General features: G+C 53.2%; 1 protein-coding gene across 2 annotated transcripts in view; it reads left to right on the top strand.

The window, feature by feature from the left end:
• Window positions 1-17,426, top strand: part of LTBP2 (latent transforming growth factor beta binding protein 2) — a 113,607-nt gene that overhangs the window by 73,156 nt on the left and 23,025 nt on the right. For both annotated transcript variants that reach the window (XM_063596325.1, XM_008977905.5), the window contains exons 9-17: window positions 2,704-2,778; window positions 6,120-6,242; window positions 9,542-9,706; window positions 9,966-10,181; window positions 11,298-11,317; window positions 12,549-12,588; window positions 13,438-13,539; window positions 15,746-15,874; window positions 16,625-16,753. In XM_063596325.1, the coding sequence (XP_063452395.1) occupies window positions 2,704-2,778; window positions 6,120-6,242; window positions 9,542-9,706; window positions 9,966-10,181; window positions 11,298-11,317; window positions 12,549-12,588; window positions 13,438-13,539; window positions 15,746-15,874; window positions 16,625-16,753 (999 nt within the window). The remainder of the gene's footprint in view (window positions 1-2,703; window positions 2,779-6,119; window positions 6,243-9,541; window positions 9,707-9,965; window positions 10,182-11,297; window positions 11,318-12,548; window positions 12,589-13,437; window positions 13,540-15,745; window positions 15,875-16,624; window positions 16,754-17,426) is intronic.

Raw genomic sequence — 17,426 nt, 5'->3', positions numbered from 1 at the left:
TATGTCCTCACTTGGTCTGTCCCTATGTCAGGCTGTCACATGTCATGCTTGGCACACAGTGTGTCCTCAGGGAAGAGTGGGGCTTCCAAGAAAATGTGGCGCCTCCTTCTATTTGTCTTTGGCATATTGCAACACAGTGCAGTTCACAGTGCTGTGTTTACTGGATTTTTTAGTTATGTATTCTGGTGTTAACTAAACTAACCCACACAAAATGGAGAGGTGGCTCTTAAAAGCTCCTGCAAAGAAACTGTGGATGCAAAATGACACTAGTCCCATAATCACAAGCAATCATTAAAAACCGCAATGCCGACCCTTCTCAGGGGGTCTTACCATGTCACTCAGCCTTATTACAAAGTAAAAATTGTGACGACCTATCAGATGTGACCCCCAAGTACCCCAGGATCCAAATGATCAAGAAGACTCTATGAAATACAGATTGATGTAGGCCATTACTAATAACAAACCTTGCGCTAAGTGTGTAAGTGCCCAGAGAGAGCAGCTAATGGTGAAATAATAGCTATCTTGATTAGAAAAACATTTTAAACCACCAAGACACTCAAACTTTGCTGTACAATTGGATAAAGGATAAATATCTCTAACATGCCTCTTGGTATTTGCAAGAATTCATTTCAACAATAAAAATATATGAAAGGCTGGGTGCGGTGGCTCATGCCTATAATTCCAGCACTTTGGGAGGCCGAAGCAGGCGGATCACCTGAGGTCAGGAGTTCGAAACCAGCCTGGCCAACATGGTGAAACCCTGTCTCTACTAAAGATACAAAAGTTAGCCAGCCCTGGTGGCACATGCCTGTAATCCCAGCTACTTGGGAGGCTGAGGCAGGAGAATTACTTGAACCCAGGAAGTGGAGGTTGCAGTGAGCCGAGATCACGCCACTGCATTCCAGCCTGTGCGACAGAGCAAGACTCCATCTCAAAAAAAAGAAGAAGAAGAAGAAAAAAATATGAAGAACTCTCTTTTTGTAAACCACTAAAGGATGAACCAGTGGACATATATTCTCAACAGTAAATGACTTCCTGGATGACAATAAGCTTTAGCAAACAACACTGAAAGTGTAGCTACTGATGTTATGACTGGGAGAAAAAGGAATTGGGATAAGGTAACAGAGATGGAGGGTGCAGCATTCAGAGACAAGCTATTGCCACAAAGGAGTCAAAGCTAGAAGACGGCAAATTGCTACAGGAAGCCATCATGCAGCTACCTTTATAGAGCAAGACCTTTGAAATATCGTGGTATATTTATGGAACTTTGTATGGAATAAGGTCTGTGGCAATTGCTCGTGCCTGCTTAGAATTGCTGGTTATCTATAGGCAAAAGAATTGTCAGACTTATAGCTGAGTTCTCTTTTTGTTCCACAAAAGATAGTATTCCCCTGCCTTTTCCTGTGAAGACAGGTGGCAATCAGAAGTATGCCTCCTGCTAGAGCTTTTCAAGAGGGTTGGCACACTAGTCTGTTCCTCCAAAGTAATGGAGATTTTTTTCCTGTTTTTATTTAATGTCAACTCTTTGGTTTTTTTTTCTTCTTCTTCTTTGTAAAGTAAGGGGGAATGTTGTGATTTCAAGGCAGGATGTGTATCAGCATAAAAATACTGAGAATAATTTCCTTGTTGGTCAATCTGCAATCAGACATCTGTGTATTTTTAGTATTTCAAAATAAAAAGCAAAAAGTAATAACAATAAAACCCATGTTATATATATAACATGCATGTAGTATAGTAGATACTATATGTAATAACTATGTATGTGAAGTATATAATACATTTTTCTTAGTATTAACAAAATTTTAATTGACAAATAAAAATTGTATATATTTGTGGTGCACAACTATTTGTTTGTTTTGAGATGGAGTCTTGCTCTGTCACTCAGGCTGGAGTGCAGTGGCGCAACCTCAGCTCACTGCGACCTCCCCCTCCTGAGTTCAAGCGAGTCTCCTGCCTCAGCCTCCTGAGTAGCTGGGATTACAGGCATGTGCTGCCATGCCCAGCTAATTTTCATATTTTTAGTAGAGATGGGGTTTCACCATGTTAGCCAGACTGGTCTCGAACTCCTGACCTGAGGTGATCCACCTGCCTTGGCCTCCCAAAGCACTGGGATTAAGGCATGAGCCACTGCGCCTGGCTGGTGCACAACTGTTGTTCTGAAATAGGTATACATTGTAAAGTGGCTAAATTGCACCCATGTGTATTACCTCATATATTTATTTTTTGTGGTGAGAACACTTAAAATCTACTCTCTTAGCAATTTTCAAGAATACAAGACACTGTTATTAACCATAGTCACTATGTCGTACAACAGATCCTTTGAACTTATTCCTCCTGTATCTAACTGAAATGTTTTACCCTTTGATCAATATCTCCCCTCTCCCCCAGGCCCTGGTAACTACCATTCTACTCTGCTTCTATGGGTTTGCTTTTCTTAGGTCCCATATGTAAGTGAGATCATGTGATATTTGTCTTTCTGTGCCTGTCTTATTGCACTTAGTACTGCTTTTAATAAAAGCGAGGTGGGCTGAGAGGAGTCTGGTGAGAACCAGGAAGCACAGCTGCCCAGGGCGATGGCTTCGGGGGCTGGGGCTCACTGCTGCCGGGTGGGCTGGACATCCAGACTGCACCCGCTTCCCAGCATGGGTGACAGAGGAGCCCAGGGGCCGTCCAGTGAGACCTGTCCGTATCTCCACTCTTCAGCCTCCCCGGTGATTGAGAATGGCCAGCTGGAGTGTCCTCAGGGGTACAAGAGACTGAACCTCACTCACTGCCAAGGTAGGACCCCCAGGGCCAGGGCTGGGCTCAAGGATGCCGGGGCACACTCCCAGCACCAGACAGGAGGGGTGTCTGTCACTGGCCGAGTGGTCTCCACTGAGTCCCTCTAAGCCCCAGCTTTGGGGAGTGGTGGGGGGCTGCTGATTCCAGGGGCCTAAGGAAATCCAGGGACTTGCTTGAGAGTGACAGAGGAAGCCAAGGGGGCCGACACCTCCCCTCGTCCCCATCTCCACCCACACCCACCTGGAACACAGGCTAGGGGCTCTAGGCTATGTGGGGCTGTGTCTGAAGGGGCCACCCCAGTCTGTGCACTTCCACTTTTCTCCTGAGCTGGTGTCCCTGGAATGGGAAGAATTTCAGCTCTAGGGTGGGAAATCAAGTCAGCCTGAGTTGTTGGGGCCTCTGTGGGCTTTTCCCAACTGAAAACCTTTAGCTACTCAGGCTTCCCTCCCGCTTGCTTCAACCCATAGCCAGGAAAGGGGACGGGGAGCACGGGGGCTTCCTGCCTGGGACAGGCTCCTGGGGCTGGCAGAGGCCAGTGGGGAACAAGGTGGCTTCCCTGTGGGGAGCTTTGACAACTGGACAAACAGTTGTCTGTATGGTTTGCTTTGGGTGGAGCTGGGTCAGAGACAGGGGATTGACCCAGATGGCCTCCAAGGTGCCCTCCTCCTGGAGGTTGCTTCAGAGAGAGGAGTCTGGGGAAGCTCTGCATGGCTGGGCTGTCTTCCTTGGGGGTGCCAGGCTGCAGAAGTGATTCCTAGCCTGTGGATAAGCAAAGGTGCTGGAGCCAAGCAAAAGGGCAGGTCTCTGGCCCAGCCTAGTCCAGAGTCAGACTCCCTCAGGAGCCAGTGGTTTGAGGGCCAAGCAGACAGTGGATGTAGGGAGAAATACGTATTTTTGCCTTTGGAGGGTACATCGGGGCTGTTCATGTCTAAACGGTCACCAGTTGCTTTTCCTCCTGGTACGTTTCCCAATCTGGAGCTTTAAGGTTATACTCAGGATCTCAAATGGGCTCTCTGCCCTCCCTCTACTGAGCCCCAAGATTCAGGACACCAAAGGACCTTCCCTCAGGAGGCCCTGCCCCTGAAACCTCCCCTTCCCATGTATGTGGCTGTGGTCTCTGTGTCTGCGAAGGGACCTGCTCATCTCTGCACCCGCATGCGTCGTCTCTCCTCTCTCTCCATCCTTCTCTCCTACTTCCACAGAGTATTGGAGGGGAGGTTACTATGGGCTACATACACTGTGCTAGGAGTACACAGTGATGGAGAAGACAGTCCTGCCCCAAGTGCAGACAGACCCCTGAACAATCATGTCTAATGAGCGGGGCATTCTTGAGAGAAAGCAGCAGTCCCTGAGTGCTACAGGATCCCATGGTGGGGGCGCCTTCCCAGACTGGAAGGATCAGGGAAGGCTCCCTGGAAAAGGTGATACCTAAGGCCAAGACTTTAAAAATGAGTACACGTTGGCCAACTAAGAGGATGCAAGCTCTCCAGGCAATGTGAACCCCATAAGCAAAAGAACAGTTTGTGCTGTCTGGAGTGTCCCAGAAAGTACTGTGTACGTGGCCTGTGTACACACGGGAGATGCCACATGTCTGCCAGTGTCTCATCAGAGCCACCTGTTTACCCACAGGCTTTGGGGAAAGGTAGAGGGCCTTGGATACCATGTTAGGGTTTAGAGCCTCCCTCTAAGAAGTGACAGGGAACCCAGAAGCAGAGGGAAGCAAGTCAGATTTGGGTATGGAGGCCCACATCCCACTGTGGCCACAGTCTGGATGCATATGGATCACTGCCCCCTCCCATTTCTCAGTAGCACCTTCCCAGCTCTTATTGGCACCCTGCCACAATGGGGCATCCTACCAAGGAGTAGTGCCCCTTGGTGCTCAGGCTGGGTCACCTTTCAGTCCCTCGTTCCTGTGCCCAGTGCCAATTTCCCCAAACCGGTGGGTGACCTGGCTCTGCAGACACAGGGCTGCCCGTGTTACCGCCTGGCCTGGAGGCAGGTGCCCCTCACAAGCAATTCATGCTCATCATCTCTGCTGCCATCACCACCATCAATAGAAGTGCCATCATCAAGATGGCCCCCGACTCCTCATATCTTAGATTGTGAGGGCTGAGACTTCCCCTTGGCAGGGAGAAGTTTGCAGCAGGAAAAGGGGGTTTCCCCCTTTGAGGTCACAGAAGAAACCAGTGCACCTCCCTTATTTGAAGAACAGCATGAGCCTCCATGGGTCTCTGGGGGGATGCGTGCAGCCTGCACAAGGAAGGGCGTTCAGGAGGACCCGAAGATGTGCCCTTCTGACCCTCAACCTTTGCACACCCTTAACTGTGACCCCTGCTGTCCCCTTCCCCTTCAGTGCCTTCCTCCAGCCTCTGCCTCCTTTTCCTTACCAGGGTCCTCCCTCCTCCAGCTCACTGCAGACATGCTCCCAGGGTCTTGGGGCCTGCAGAGGTGCTTCAGGGACCTCTGGAGGAAGGCTGAATAGGAGGGACTTGGCTGCCCCTTCTCCACCTTCCAACCCACATAGTCCCCCTGATCTGTTTCCTGTCTGCATCTCAACATGCCACTCTCCAGCTGAATGACTCTGTGCCAGTGGGTGACCTGGCTATTCCTGGGACCTGTAAAATGAGGACATGTGGGCCTATTTGATAAAATTGTTTGTGAGAATTAAATGGGGTATTGTATGTTAATACCCAGCAGAGTACGTAGCATGTAATAGGTGCTCAATAAACACTAGCGCTTGAGGCCTGGCAAGGCAGCTCATGCTTGTAATCTCAGCACTTCGGGAGGCCAAGGCAGGCAGATTGCTTGAGGCCCAGAGTTTGAGACCAGCCATGGGCAACATGGTGAAAACACATCTCTACAAAAAATACAGTACAAAAATTAGCTGGATGTGGTGGTATGCGCCTGTCGTTCCAGCTACTCGGGAGGCTGAGGCATGAGAATTGCTTGAACCTGGGAGGCGGAGACTGCAGTGAGCTGAGATCACACCCCTGCACTCCAGCCTGGGTGGCAAAACGAGACTCTGTCTCAAAAAATAGATAAATAAATAAATAAACATTAGCTCTTAATATTATGATCATTGTTACATGCCACTTATTGGACAAAGTGGTTTGCAATTTGATCTTATCCATTTAACAACACCATCTGGTTGTTACTATCATTATCCTCATTTTACAAATGAGGAAACTGAGGCACAGGGAGAGGAATCCCACTGAATACATAGCAGCTCTTTTGTTGTTGTTTTATCTGGAGAGAGTATTTGAAGATCTCTGCCCAGCCCCTCTGCTCCATCAGGCCTCCGTGGGGCGGGCACTTGGTCATCTCCTCCAACCCTGCAGATATCAATGAGTGCTTGACCCTGGGCCTGTGCAAGGACGCGGAGTGTGTGAACACCAGGGGCAGCTACCTGTGCACATGCAGACCTGGCCTCATGCTGGATCCATCGCGGAGCCGCTGTGTGTGTGAGTGCTGGCAGGGAAGGGGTGGGGGTGGACAGTGGGAGACAAAATGGGACACTTCAGGTCCACAGGCCAGGCCCAGGGCAGCAATTTTCCCCAGACCTGATCACGCCATGCTCAGGGCCTGTGTCGGCTATTCAACCTGGAGTTGGGCCCAATGTGAAAAACCTGATCAGCCCATCCTGCTGGAACAGAGATGGTTACTACTTCACTTTTTACACTAGGCATTTTTTCCAGGCCTTTGCAGTTTGGAATTCGTCTTTTCTATTTCTTATTTTTTTTCCTTTCTAATCATTTCTGTTCCATGTGTAGCCTCGTTTTCTTTGGTGGCGGGAGGTGGTGGGGGTGGCCTCTGCTCTGATGTCTGGCTGAGCCTTGGCTGCTGAGTGACCTTTCCAGAAGGGCTGTCCATAGCATTCATGGAGCTGCTGCCCGACCCGAGGGCCTTTCCACAATCCTGTGGCCCCTTGTGGTTCTGAAGTTTCTCCTCATCTGTGAACACATAGTGGGCATTAGCATTGTGTCCAGGTATGTACATGCATGTATGCCAGGCAGCCCTGTTTCCAGAGACCTCTGTGGTTTCCAGGGTGAGAGGCCCAGGCTGGCAGCAGCCCCCAGTGGCAGAACTGACACCACAGCCCAGATAGGGCTTTCCCTGGGCCGGAAGGCCTGACCAGAGCTGAATAAAACCAGTCCCAACTGGCCTCTGGGAGGCAGCAGCCGTGGTTGGATGGGCCACGCCCAGCTCAGCAGAGCTCCCTGCAACCGGCCAAGCCCTCAGTCTGCAAACTTTCTGGTACTGGGTTTGGGAGGGCCATGGGGTTGGACAAGACTCCAGTGCCACCCAGAGACTGAACCCAGTGGCTCTAGGGAGAGAAGACAGCAAGAGCTATAGGAGGGGGTTGCCCAGAGAGTGAGGGGCCCAGAGTGGGGAGAACATGTCAGACCGCTCTCAAGAAACCTTCATGGTGGCAGTGGCAGGTGATCAAGGCCTTGAGAGGCTTACACCCTTCCTTCTACTCCACATCACTTAAGATCCCTTTACCAGAGAGGTGTGTTTGACATCCAAGGTGACTTATTTATTAGTCCCAGAAAGAGACCCTTAATACAGGGAAGCAGAGATGGCTCTCGAGTGTCCTTTTTTCCCTCTCTGTCCCTGGTGTTACTCCCTCCAGCCTCCTACAGTGATTCACCTCCCTGTAAGTGGGAGGGGTGGCACGAAGTTTCTCTTCCCTTTGTTTCTGAGTTCTGCCTCCTTCCCTCCCTGCCGCCTGACCAGGTCCAGTGGGGCAGTCTACAGGGCTGCCCCAGCCTCCTGATATTCCCACCTGGGTCATCTCCACCCTGGGGTTCAAAGGGACAGAGCCCTTCCTTACAGTGTCCCAATGGAAGGGGCTGCTAGAAGCAGAGATTGCACCTGGAGATCCAGGGCTCACAGACTGGCTGATGATTTACCTGTGGCGGGCACATGACCTTTAACAAGCCACTGTCACACACCTCACTCTATTTAATCTCCACGACAATACCACGAAGAAAGTTTATTAATCAGGAGTCTTTGGATTGCAAGTGACAGAAACCAAACTCAAACTGCCTTAAGCAAAAAAGAATTCGCTGGGGCTGGGCCCAGTGCCTCTCACCTGTAATCCAAGCACTTTGGGAGGCTGAGGCAGGCGGATCACTTGAGTTCAGGAGTTTAAAACCAGCCTAGGCAACATGGTGAGACCCTGTCTTTATAAAAAATTAAAAATTAGCCGGGTGTGGTGGTGCACACCTGTAGTCCCAGCTACTTGAGAGGCTGAAGTGGAAGGATGGCTTGAGCCCCAGAGGCAAAGGTTGCAGTGAGCCGAGATCGTGCCACTATACTGCGGCCTGGGCAATAGACAAGACTTGTCAAGAAAAACCAAAAGCATTGGTTCACACAACTAGGAAGTGCAGACGTGGTATGGCCTCAGGCTGGCTGACCTAGGCAGCCACAGTGTCTGCAGGGCATGTCCTGCTCTTTCCTCTGTGTGAGTTTCATGGTTCCTTCAAAGGTGGTCACCAGATGCTCTAGGCCTACACCCTCTCAGCCTTGCAAACTCAATAAAAAATGAGCCCCTTTTCCCCAATAACCCAGGAATAGTCTCAAAGCTGATTATCACTGGGCCTCCTTGGTTAAGTGCCCATCCCTGACCCAATCACTGTAACCAGGGGTATGGACCACAAGCCTTCAGCCAGAAAGGTGTCAGCCTCCACTCCAGTCATATGGACCAAGGGTGGGAAAGGGTGGTTCCTGTAGGAGAACCAGAGTGATGATACGAGAATATGGTGCATAGACTCTGGGCAGGCAGAAATACAGGTGTCCCCTGCCATGGAATCATCATTCTCATCTTCATTTTACACGTGAAGAAGCTAAGGCCCAGGGAGGTCTGTAGTTCATGGTGGAGCAGGGATTTGAACTTCGTCTGCTGCGTCCTGGGCCTGACCAGCACTTCCCTAGAATCATTCATTCCTAAACTTTGATTGATGTCCTCTTCAGCCCACTCTCCTCCTCTTAGAATCCAGTCAGCCCTCTACGGATTCCAGACTCTTCCAACCTGGCATGGCCTCCTCGTCTTCCATTGAGATAACATACAGAAACTATTCTTTAATATTTATTTTCAAAGTACAAGAAAGGAGATAAGGATGGTGGCATTGCTATGACCTAAGCCCAGCATAGCTCAAACTCCCAGTGACCCTCAGTATTTTGATTGGCTGGTTGATTCTGTGTTTGATTGGTTCATTGACCTAGCCATCCACGCATAGCTTCAACAAGCATTACTAAGCATTTGCATGCACCAGGCACTATGGGAGGTGCCTGGATGACAGAAATGACCCAAGATAGGGTCCCTGTCCTCCGAGCTCCCCATCGGGCCTTAGCTCCTTACCTTGCCTCATCTTCCCAGGGAGGCTGTGGTCCTCAGGACATACTGCTGCCCGCTCAGCCCTAGGGACACGTGGGGCCTTCAGTAAACACTTCTAAACTCAGCACTGGAGACAAGCAGCTGCATCCTCATTCCCTGCTCTCAGGTTCTCCACATGCAGGTGGGGAGTCACGAGTCTCATCAAGCACACAACATGGGCAGGTGCTGAAACATTCCACTATGCCTCTTCCTCCCAAAGTTCTTGTGAGCATTTGCAGGGCTCCAAACTTCCCAACTGAGATATGGGCCAGGCCAGTCTGAGTGCATGTGGCCAGCCACACCTCCATCCACTGCCCTCCCAGCTGTGCGTTCCCCTCCCACTGGCCACCTGCCCACCTCCACGTGCTGTGTCTGTTGCAGCGGACAAGGCAATCTCCATGCTGCAGGGACTGTGCTACCGGTCGCTGGGGCCTGGCACCTGCACCCTGCCTTTGGCCCAGCGGATCACCAAGCAGATATGCTGCTGCAGCCGCGTGGGCAAAGCATGGGGCAGCGAGTGTGAGAAATGCCCTCTGCCTGGCACAGGTAACCTCCTGTTCCCATCCCAGCTTTCACTGCCCAGGGGCTCAAGGCCAGTGACCATGTTGCCAGGCCTGGGTAGACTTCCCTCAATCTGGAAGACTGAAGTAGCCTTCCCTGCCTGCTCACGTGCTTATCCCAACCTGGGGCTCCCTCCCTCCTTGCTGCCACAATTGCCGTGTCTCCCAAAGGGAGGGAAAGGGAGGCCCTGGTTTCCTGCAAGAACAGCACCTCTCAGTTTGTCCTCTGGCTGTTGGCTTTGCAGAGGCCTTCAGAGAGATCTGCCCTGCCGGCCATGGCTACACCTACGCGAGCTCCGACATCCGCCTGTCCATGAGGAAAGCCGAGGAGGAGGAACTGGCAAGGCCCCCAAGGGAGCAAGGGCAGAGGAGCAGTGGGGCACTGCCCGGGCCAGCAGAGAGGCAGCCCCTCCGGGTCGTCACGGACACCTGGCTTGAGGCCGGGACCATCCCTGACAAGGGTATCTGAGCTGGGGGAGATGCCTGAGGGATTTTCCTTTCCCCTAAGTTTCCAGCACCTCAGAGAAGTGTGGGTGTTAATCCTGGGTCCCTGGGCATCCCATCTCTGTGGCATTAGGAAAGGGAGCTTGGAGCAGCAGCACCCAACCCTGGCAGCCTTCTCTCATGGCCTGGCCCCACCCACTTCCTCTTCCATATGGGGTCAAGAGGTGCCCACGCCCCAGGGAGTTGCTTGTGGAGGTGGGAAAGATCAGCCGCAGCCCCCACCCCAGCGATCAGGCCTCTCCATCTCCTGCCCTCTGGCCATGCAGCTTCTGGGGCCGGTGCTTGCTGCAGGCCTGAATAGCTGGCAGGTGGGTCCTGGGGACCTGCATGCCAGACCCCTGGCCCGGCCTTGGAGTCAGAGTGCTAACTCCAGCTCAACGGCCTTGGACCCCAGAGGCACGGGGCTGGAGGGAGGCTGGGTATGAGGCTCTCCTTGCAAGTGCCCTGAAAACCATGGAGAAGTCATGCCCAGGTCACTGGTAACACTGAGTGCAGGAGGCCTGGAACGTCATAGCGCCAGCAAACTATGTGATTGGTCAAATTGCTCCAGGAATCTGGAATAGACAGGAGAGTGAGGACAGAGCCCCAGTTGTTGTGGACACAGGACACCGGCCAAGCCAGGAGCAATTCCACTCCTTCCTCAAACTGTTCCCCTGGCCCAAAGCCCAGGGCAGGGGGCTGCATGACCCAGCCTGGCTGGGAGGCATGGGAGGGAGGAGGTAGCAGTGCAAGGAGGTGACTCCAGAATGGATGGGGTGGACAGGTCCGGGAGCAGGTGGGACTCCTGCCACCCGAGGCCTTACAGGAAAGCAGGGCCTTCCACTTACCAAGTGAGAGGCTTCACTAAGCTATCTTCAGGCCCTCCAGACCTGGGGTTCTGGAATTTTGTGGTGGCCAGTCCCTACAGGGGTGATGGGGCAGAGGCAGGTAAGAAGAGTCCACGCTTTCTGTGCTGCTGGCCCTGCTGGGGATGTGGTCTGGGGCGCAGACTGTGAAGCCGACCAGGTGGCGGTGAGGGGAGAAGGTAGCCAGACCCTCCTCCCTGAGCTCACGCTGTTACCTTTCCCTTCCAGGTGACTCTCAGGCTGGCCAGGTGAGTGCGTCCTCCCACTATGGGGCCGGGCAAGCATGGCAGAGAGCAGGACCTGGTAGCAGCTCAGGCCCCAGGGCAGTGTCTCATGAGGGAGGAGAGGGAGAAAGATGGACTATCTGTTAGATTTTACTTGAAGAGATGACCAAGTGGGAGGATTGATCCAAAGACCCAGTTTTACCCTAAAGAAAGTGACAACAACAGCTCTTGTTTATGGAGCAGCCATTGTGCAAGCATTTTCCCATTTGGGATGGGCTGGGGCCCCTTCAGAAAGGAAGTAGGAACATGTCCTGTTAGGCCTGGCTGTCACTCAAGCTTTAAGCACTGCAGACGAGGTGTGGAGCTGCTTCCAGTTCATTCTGGGTCTGGCACTTTCTGCGCCGGTTTAGTTGAACCTCCAGGTCCCTCTGGGAGTGGTGTACAGGGAAGTGTGGGCACAGCTGTGAACAGCCTCAAACCACCTCACGGAGAAAAGTGCATCCAACTCCCTTCCCTGTGCCCAAGATTCCCCTGGGAAAACCTGGGTGTCGTCCCAGGAAAGCATTCCAGAAGAGGGGATCTGCTTCTTCCCTCATCAGCCTCAGTCCCTACTCTGTCCCCTGCCCCTCCAGCCTGCATACCTGACTGTTCCCAAATACAGTTTCTTCCGGGTGCCTTGTTCTGTCCCTGGGCCACCATATGATGTCCCCCCAGGCCAAAGCTCTAACTCCGGTCCCCACAGACGCAGCCAGCCTCCAGGGCCTTTTTCACCCTCTGCCCACTCTTCTCCTGTTACATCCCCACCTCTCAGCAAATTCTGTCCACTGGCTATGTTGAGGGACACCAGGTATAACCTGCGGTCCCAGCTTCCCCACTCTGGCCCTGTGGCTCCAGGCACTCTAGTGAACCTCCAGAGCTTCTGTTACTGTGTTGAGATGCTAGGGTTATAGCTGACACCAAATTGCTGATTTTCTACCATGGACCCAACACTGAGCTGGCATAGTATGTACATCAGCTCATTTAATCATTTCAACCTCCCATCATAAGATAGTTGAGAAGGTTAATGAAGTGAGTGGGTGTAAAGTGCCTGGCAGAATGCCCAGCATAGAGTAAGAACTCATCAATACCTGGAATGAATGAAAACATGAATGAGCTCCTGGTAGGAAGCCCGGAGATGGGGGTCAGTGTGGTGGAAGGTGGCACATCACAGGGACGGCAGAGAAGACAAAAGTGACCTTCTCCTGTTTCTGTGCAGGTCACGACCAGTGTCACCCATGCACCTGCCTGGGTCACAGGTGAGTCCCTCTTCCTGGTGGCTCCTAGGCAAAAGAGAAGGGAGGGAAAGAGCCCCTAATCAGGAGTGGAGTTACTATGTGTGAGCTGGTTCACGCTCACACACACATCAGAGGTGGGTGAGAAGGACATGGCCTGTGAGTGCTGTTTCTGGGAGCTCTCTATACACCTAAGGTGCTGTGAAGTCAGCGAGAGACCCCATGACGCTTCACAGATAGTTTTCTAGCCACAGAACTCTTTGCAAATTTCATGGCACCACTTAGCACATAAATCAGAACAAAGAGACAGCACTAGCTGAAACAGGTAGTTGGCTGGGTCGCTAGACTCTTTCCCCCAAGAGGTCTTGTCCTGAAACCACTACTTGCCTGTCACTGGTGTTGGGTTCAGACATTGGAAGGCTGAGCTCATGCTTCTTGTAAAACGGTAGAAGACACTGATGCCTGTCTTGCAGACTCTCAAAGCAAATAAGATGTTGGTATTTGTGGCAGAGCTCTGTAAGCTGTGAAATGCTTTGTAAGCAGAAGCGAAAGAATGTTGAAGTGGGAATTAGGAAACCCAGGTGTCAGCTGTGCCTCCGACAAGCTGGCTGGCCTTGGACAAGTGACCATTTCGGCAAGCCTCAGTCTCCTGGCCCTGAAATGGAGGATTAGACTGGATGTGCTCCAACGCCTGTTAGAGCTCTCAGATTCTCTAAGTGGGGCCAGATCAACTTTCAGGAGACTGGAAGGCATGGGAGTGACCCACCCCAGGCTTCACCCTTCGTTCTTGGGAGTCTGAGCACCAGGGAAGAGGGAGGGGCCACGGCCAGCCAAGGGGCCACGACCCCACCTCTTCCCCTCTCTCCTCCACAGGGAATGCCACAACCCCACCAATGCCTGAACAGGGGATTCCAGAGATACAGGAAGAACAAGTGACCCCCTCCACCGATGTGCTGGTGACCCTGAGCACCCCAGGTAGCTGCAGCCAGACCTTTGGGGCTCCCTGCACCCTGCCCTGTGAGCTGTGTCTGTCCAGAGCCAACTCCAGGGCAGGGGCATGAATGGAATGCCCCCTCGCCTTTCCAACTAGGTAAAGTCTCCAGCAGGCTCCCAGCTGGGCTCTGCACCCCTGGCCTCATCTTACAAAGAACACAGGGTCCCTCTTGTGAAAACAAGAGCCCTGTCTGGAGCACTGCCCAAGCCCAGAAGGGGGAAGAGAAGGGACACCATGGGAGAGGGAAGCCAGGGGTCTTCCAGGAGAATCTGGGGGTCCCTCTCGAGGAAGGGGAGCATGGGGAGTGAGGGCCGCTGGGGTCCTGGCTCTTCCAGGCCACTCCCCTGAATCAGCAGAGTGCCTGGCAGCGAGCAGCTGCCTGCCCACGGGGAGGGCTGATTTTCGGGAAGGAACATGGTTCTATTTCTCAAGGTTGTTTAACCAAGCCTGCATTCCTCTCCCTCTGGTCAGCTACAGTGATGGGGGCGAGGGGCGGGTGTGGGGGCGATCCTGGCAAATCCACCTTGCTCTGGAATGTGCCCTCCTTAAAGGCTCATTGTCTGGGGACTTGGTGCAGGAGAAGCAAGGCGGGTGTTGTTGCCGCTGCTCCCTGTACACGTGTGTGCCTGCTCCTGGGGCTCCTGCTCTCTTAACCTTACGACTGGGTCCAGAGACCCAGTCACCTTGTGTTGGGGGTGAGGGTGGTCAGGGGGTTCTGGATTTCCTTCAGCAAAGGGAAAGCCCCTGCGCCTGGTGGAACAGTCCAGAGAGTGGGGAGTGGGGGTCCAGCCTTCCCAGGTACACCCCACTGACCTCTCCTGGGACCTCTCTCCTCTGGGCTCAAAGCGCTGCTCCAGGGAGCATCCCCTTCTGGCCTCTGCTCAGCAGGCAGAGTGTGCAGAGGAGTGCTGAATTTCTGACAAGGAAAATGGACCTGGAGGAAGGGATGGGAAGCAGGGGGCAGGGGGCAGGGGGCAGGCCAAGCTCAGCAGCAGCTCTTGGCATGTGGATGAGTGTCCCCACCGCAACCACCAGCCTCAGCCTTTTGCCCTATCCCCCTTCTCCTCTGCCATTCTGTAACCTCACCCCTCTGGGCAGACATTTAGGACCCAGCTGAGGGCCCCCACAACCCCCAAGGCTGACACAAACTTAGAGCCAGGCCCGGGGAGAGGGTAGCCTTGGATGCACATTCAATTCAGTACAATCTGGCAGACTGTTAAGCCCCACTGTATACCCACGTACAGACCACTCCCCAACCCATTCCCTTGGGTCTTCAGCTTCTCCCAAGCTATGGGGGCAGGGCAGGGACCTCTGAGCATGTGGGCTTCAGGCAAAGACTTCAGGGTGGACACAAAGGCAAAAGCATCATTCATTCATTTATTCATTTGGCATGTTCTAAGTGCCAGGTACTTTTCTAGTATTAGGGATACCATTCAGAAAGCTAAAGTCTCTGCTGTCTACACAGCCTCAACCCCGAGTCCCAGTGAGTCTGCCTCCAAACTGTTTCTCAATTCTGCACCTGTCTCCCCACTTCTCACCCCATCACCACCACCCAAGGCAGACCCTCATTTAAATTATTTCAACAGGTTGTAAGGACCCACTATACCTCCCTTACCAGTTCATCCATCATCTCGTTGCCTGAGTGGCCTTTCTAGGACTGCTCTGACCCACCCCCACCTTTCACAAAATCCCTGTTACAGGCCAGTCTCAATGTGGCTTTCAAGGCTCTGCTCAGTTGACCCCAGTCCACCCCTCCCATTTTCCCCTGGCAGTTTTCCCCAAGCACCTTACTCACCAGGTCTGTCTGTCTGTCCAGGGAAAACTGGGCAGGAGTTGCAGGGAGGGATGGCACTGGGCACTGGGTAGGAGTCAGGCCCATTTTCGGGGTGGGGCTAGGATGGAGGGGTTTTGCTGGAAATTTGCTGGAAATATGGTTTACCCATTAGATCTCGGTGAGAGGGATGCCCTACTATGACCTCCATCCTGGGTAGGGCTCGGGGTGCTGGGCAGAGGTCCCCTAGGGTCTTATGCAAGGCCAAGCTGTGCATGGGTATGGGAGGGAGGGCCTGGCTAAGGTTGGCCTTCTGAGGCCCCTAGACCCTGGCCACTGACTGTCCCCACCCCGCTCCACTGCCTTTGTCCAGCACCCACCCTGCCATAACCTCTGTTTTGCTCTGTCTCCCACAGGCATTGACAGATGCGCTGCTGGAGCCACCAACGTCTGTGGCCCTGGAACCTGCGTGAACCTCCCCGATGGATACAGATGTGTCTGCAGCCCCGGCTACCGGCTGCACCCCAGCCAGGCCTACTGCACAGGTATTCACTTGGGTGCCCTGGGCTTACTTGGCGGCTGGGGTAGATGGGAGTAGGGGCTAGGAGGCCGAGTTGAGAGTCCAGGAAGAAGCAGAAGGTCCAGGCAGTGCTGGGTGGTTGATGAGTTTAGGAGGAGCACAGTCCCTGTGGACTAAGCTAACTTTAACCTTCAGGGGAAGACCAGTCTCGGTGAGCCCCATCCGATGAGTCTCCAGGACTCCAGGAGCACAGAAGCCAGCCCATTGCATGCATCCTGGCCTGTGCCTGGCAGCCCTCTTCTCTGAGATCAGCCCACCCCTCAAACTGGCCATTTTGCTGTCTGGAGAGCAGACCAAGGACTGCCCCAGTTGCAAATGTCTCCACCAGGGTCATCCGTCGGGGGAGGTCTGAGGCTAAGATAAATCATCAAGTGTGGACCTCATTCCTCCTCCCCCCAATATTTTCAAATAAGGGAGAAATATCCATTGTGGTTTCAAAGGAGAAAGGAATCATGAGGCTACTGGGGGAAGGAGTCGAGGGGCAGATAGGAGGGGCTGGCAGTCACCCCAGGCTTCTGGTGCCTGAGTGGGCCCACTGGGCTGACTTTATGGCTTCCAGCCTTAGAGATTTTCAGCCTCCTCCACTCCCTCACCCCTTCCTTGCCACACAGCACCATCCCCTGCCCAGCCCCTAGTGTGGGCAGGTTGCTGGTAGGTGCCCAAAGAACGGCACCGCTGGCCCCCCTGACCTCCCTCCCTGCCTTCTTCTGGTCAGATGACAACGAGTGTCTGAGGGACCCCTGCAAGGGAAAAGGGCGCTGCATCAACCGCGTGGGGTCCTACTCCTGCTTCTGCTACCCTGGCTACACTCTGGCCACCTCAGGGGCGACACAGGAGTGTCAAGGTAAGCCAAGCCCGCCCTTGCCCTTGGCCAGGCCCCACAGTCTTGAGGGGGTGGAAGAGGAACCAGGGGTTCACACCCCCAAACACCGTGCCGCAGAATGGGGAGTGGGCAGCTGAAGGAGTGAAGGAGGAGAGACCAGAACTCCAGCCTGGATCTGGGAGGAGGCTGATTCTATGCCAGTGGCAAGGAGGGGTAGAAATCCAAAAACCAGCAATCTCTGCAGAGGCCCTAAGGAATTGTGGGTGGAACCAAGAGTGTCACAGGGTCAGGAGACATGGCTGGAGATGAGGATTATGCAGCAGGCCCCCAAACTCCGAGTGACAAGGAGCTGGTTTCATGTCAGGGAAGGAGGGAGACCCATAAGGATGCCAGGCTGGGACTACTGGCAGACCTGGGAGTAGGTGTGCCTTTGAACAAGGAGCATGGCTCCCCAGCAGCTTGGAGGCACTTGTAGGGCTTTGCACTTCCCTGGGAAGATGTGGCCCACTGCCAGGGGACCCTTGATAAATACGCTCCCAACACAAACCCTTTAATGATGCAAAACACCCCACATACATTTTTTTCCACATACATTTTTATGATTAAGTTCACAAATAATATAATGCAGCACTTTCTAAGCAACACCTTAAGATTCATAATCCAGTTGTAAATCCTTCACCTCAAGAGGGACCCT

The sequence above is a fragment of the Pan paniscus genome, chromosome 15 (assembly GCF_029289425.2).
Source record: "Pan paniscus chromosome 15, NHGRI_mPanPan1-v2.0_pri, whole genome shotgun sequence".
NCBI classification, from domain to species: Eukaryota; Metazoa; Chordata; class Mammalia; order Primates; family Hominidae; genus Pan; species Pan paniscus.
The sequence above is the reverse complement of the archived record's forward strand: the minus strand, read 5'-3'. Positions and strand labels throughout refer to the sequence as shown.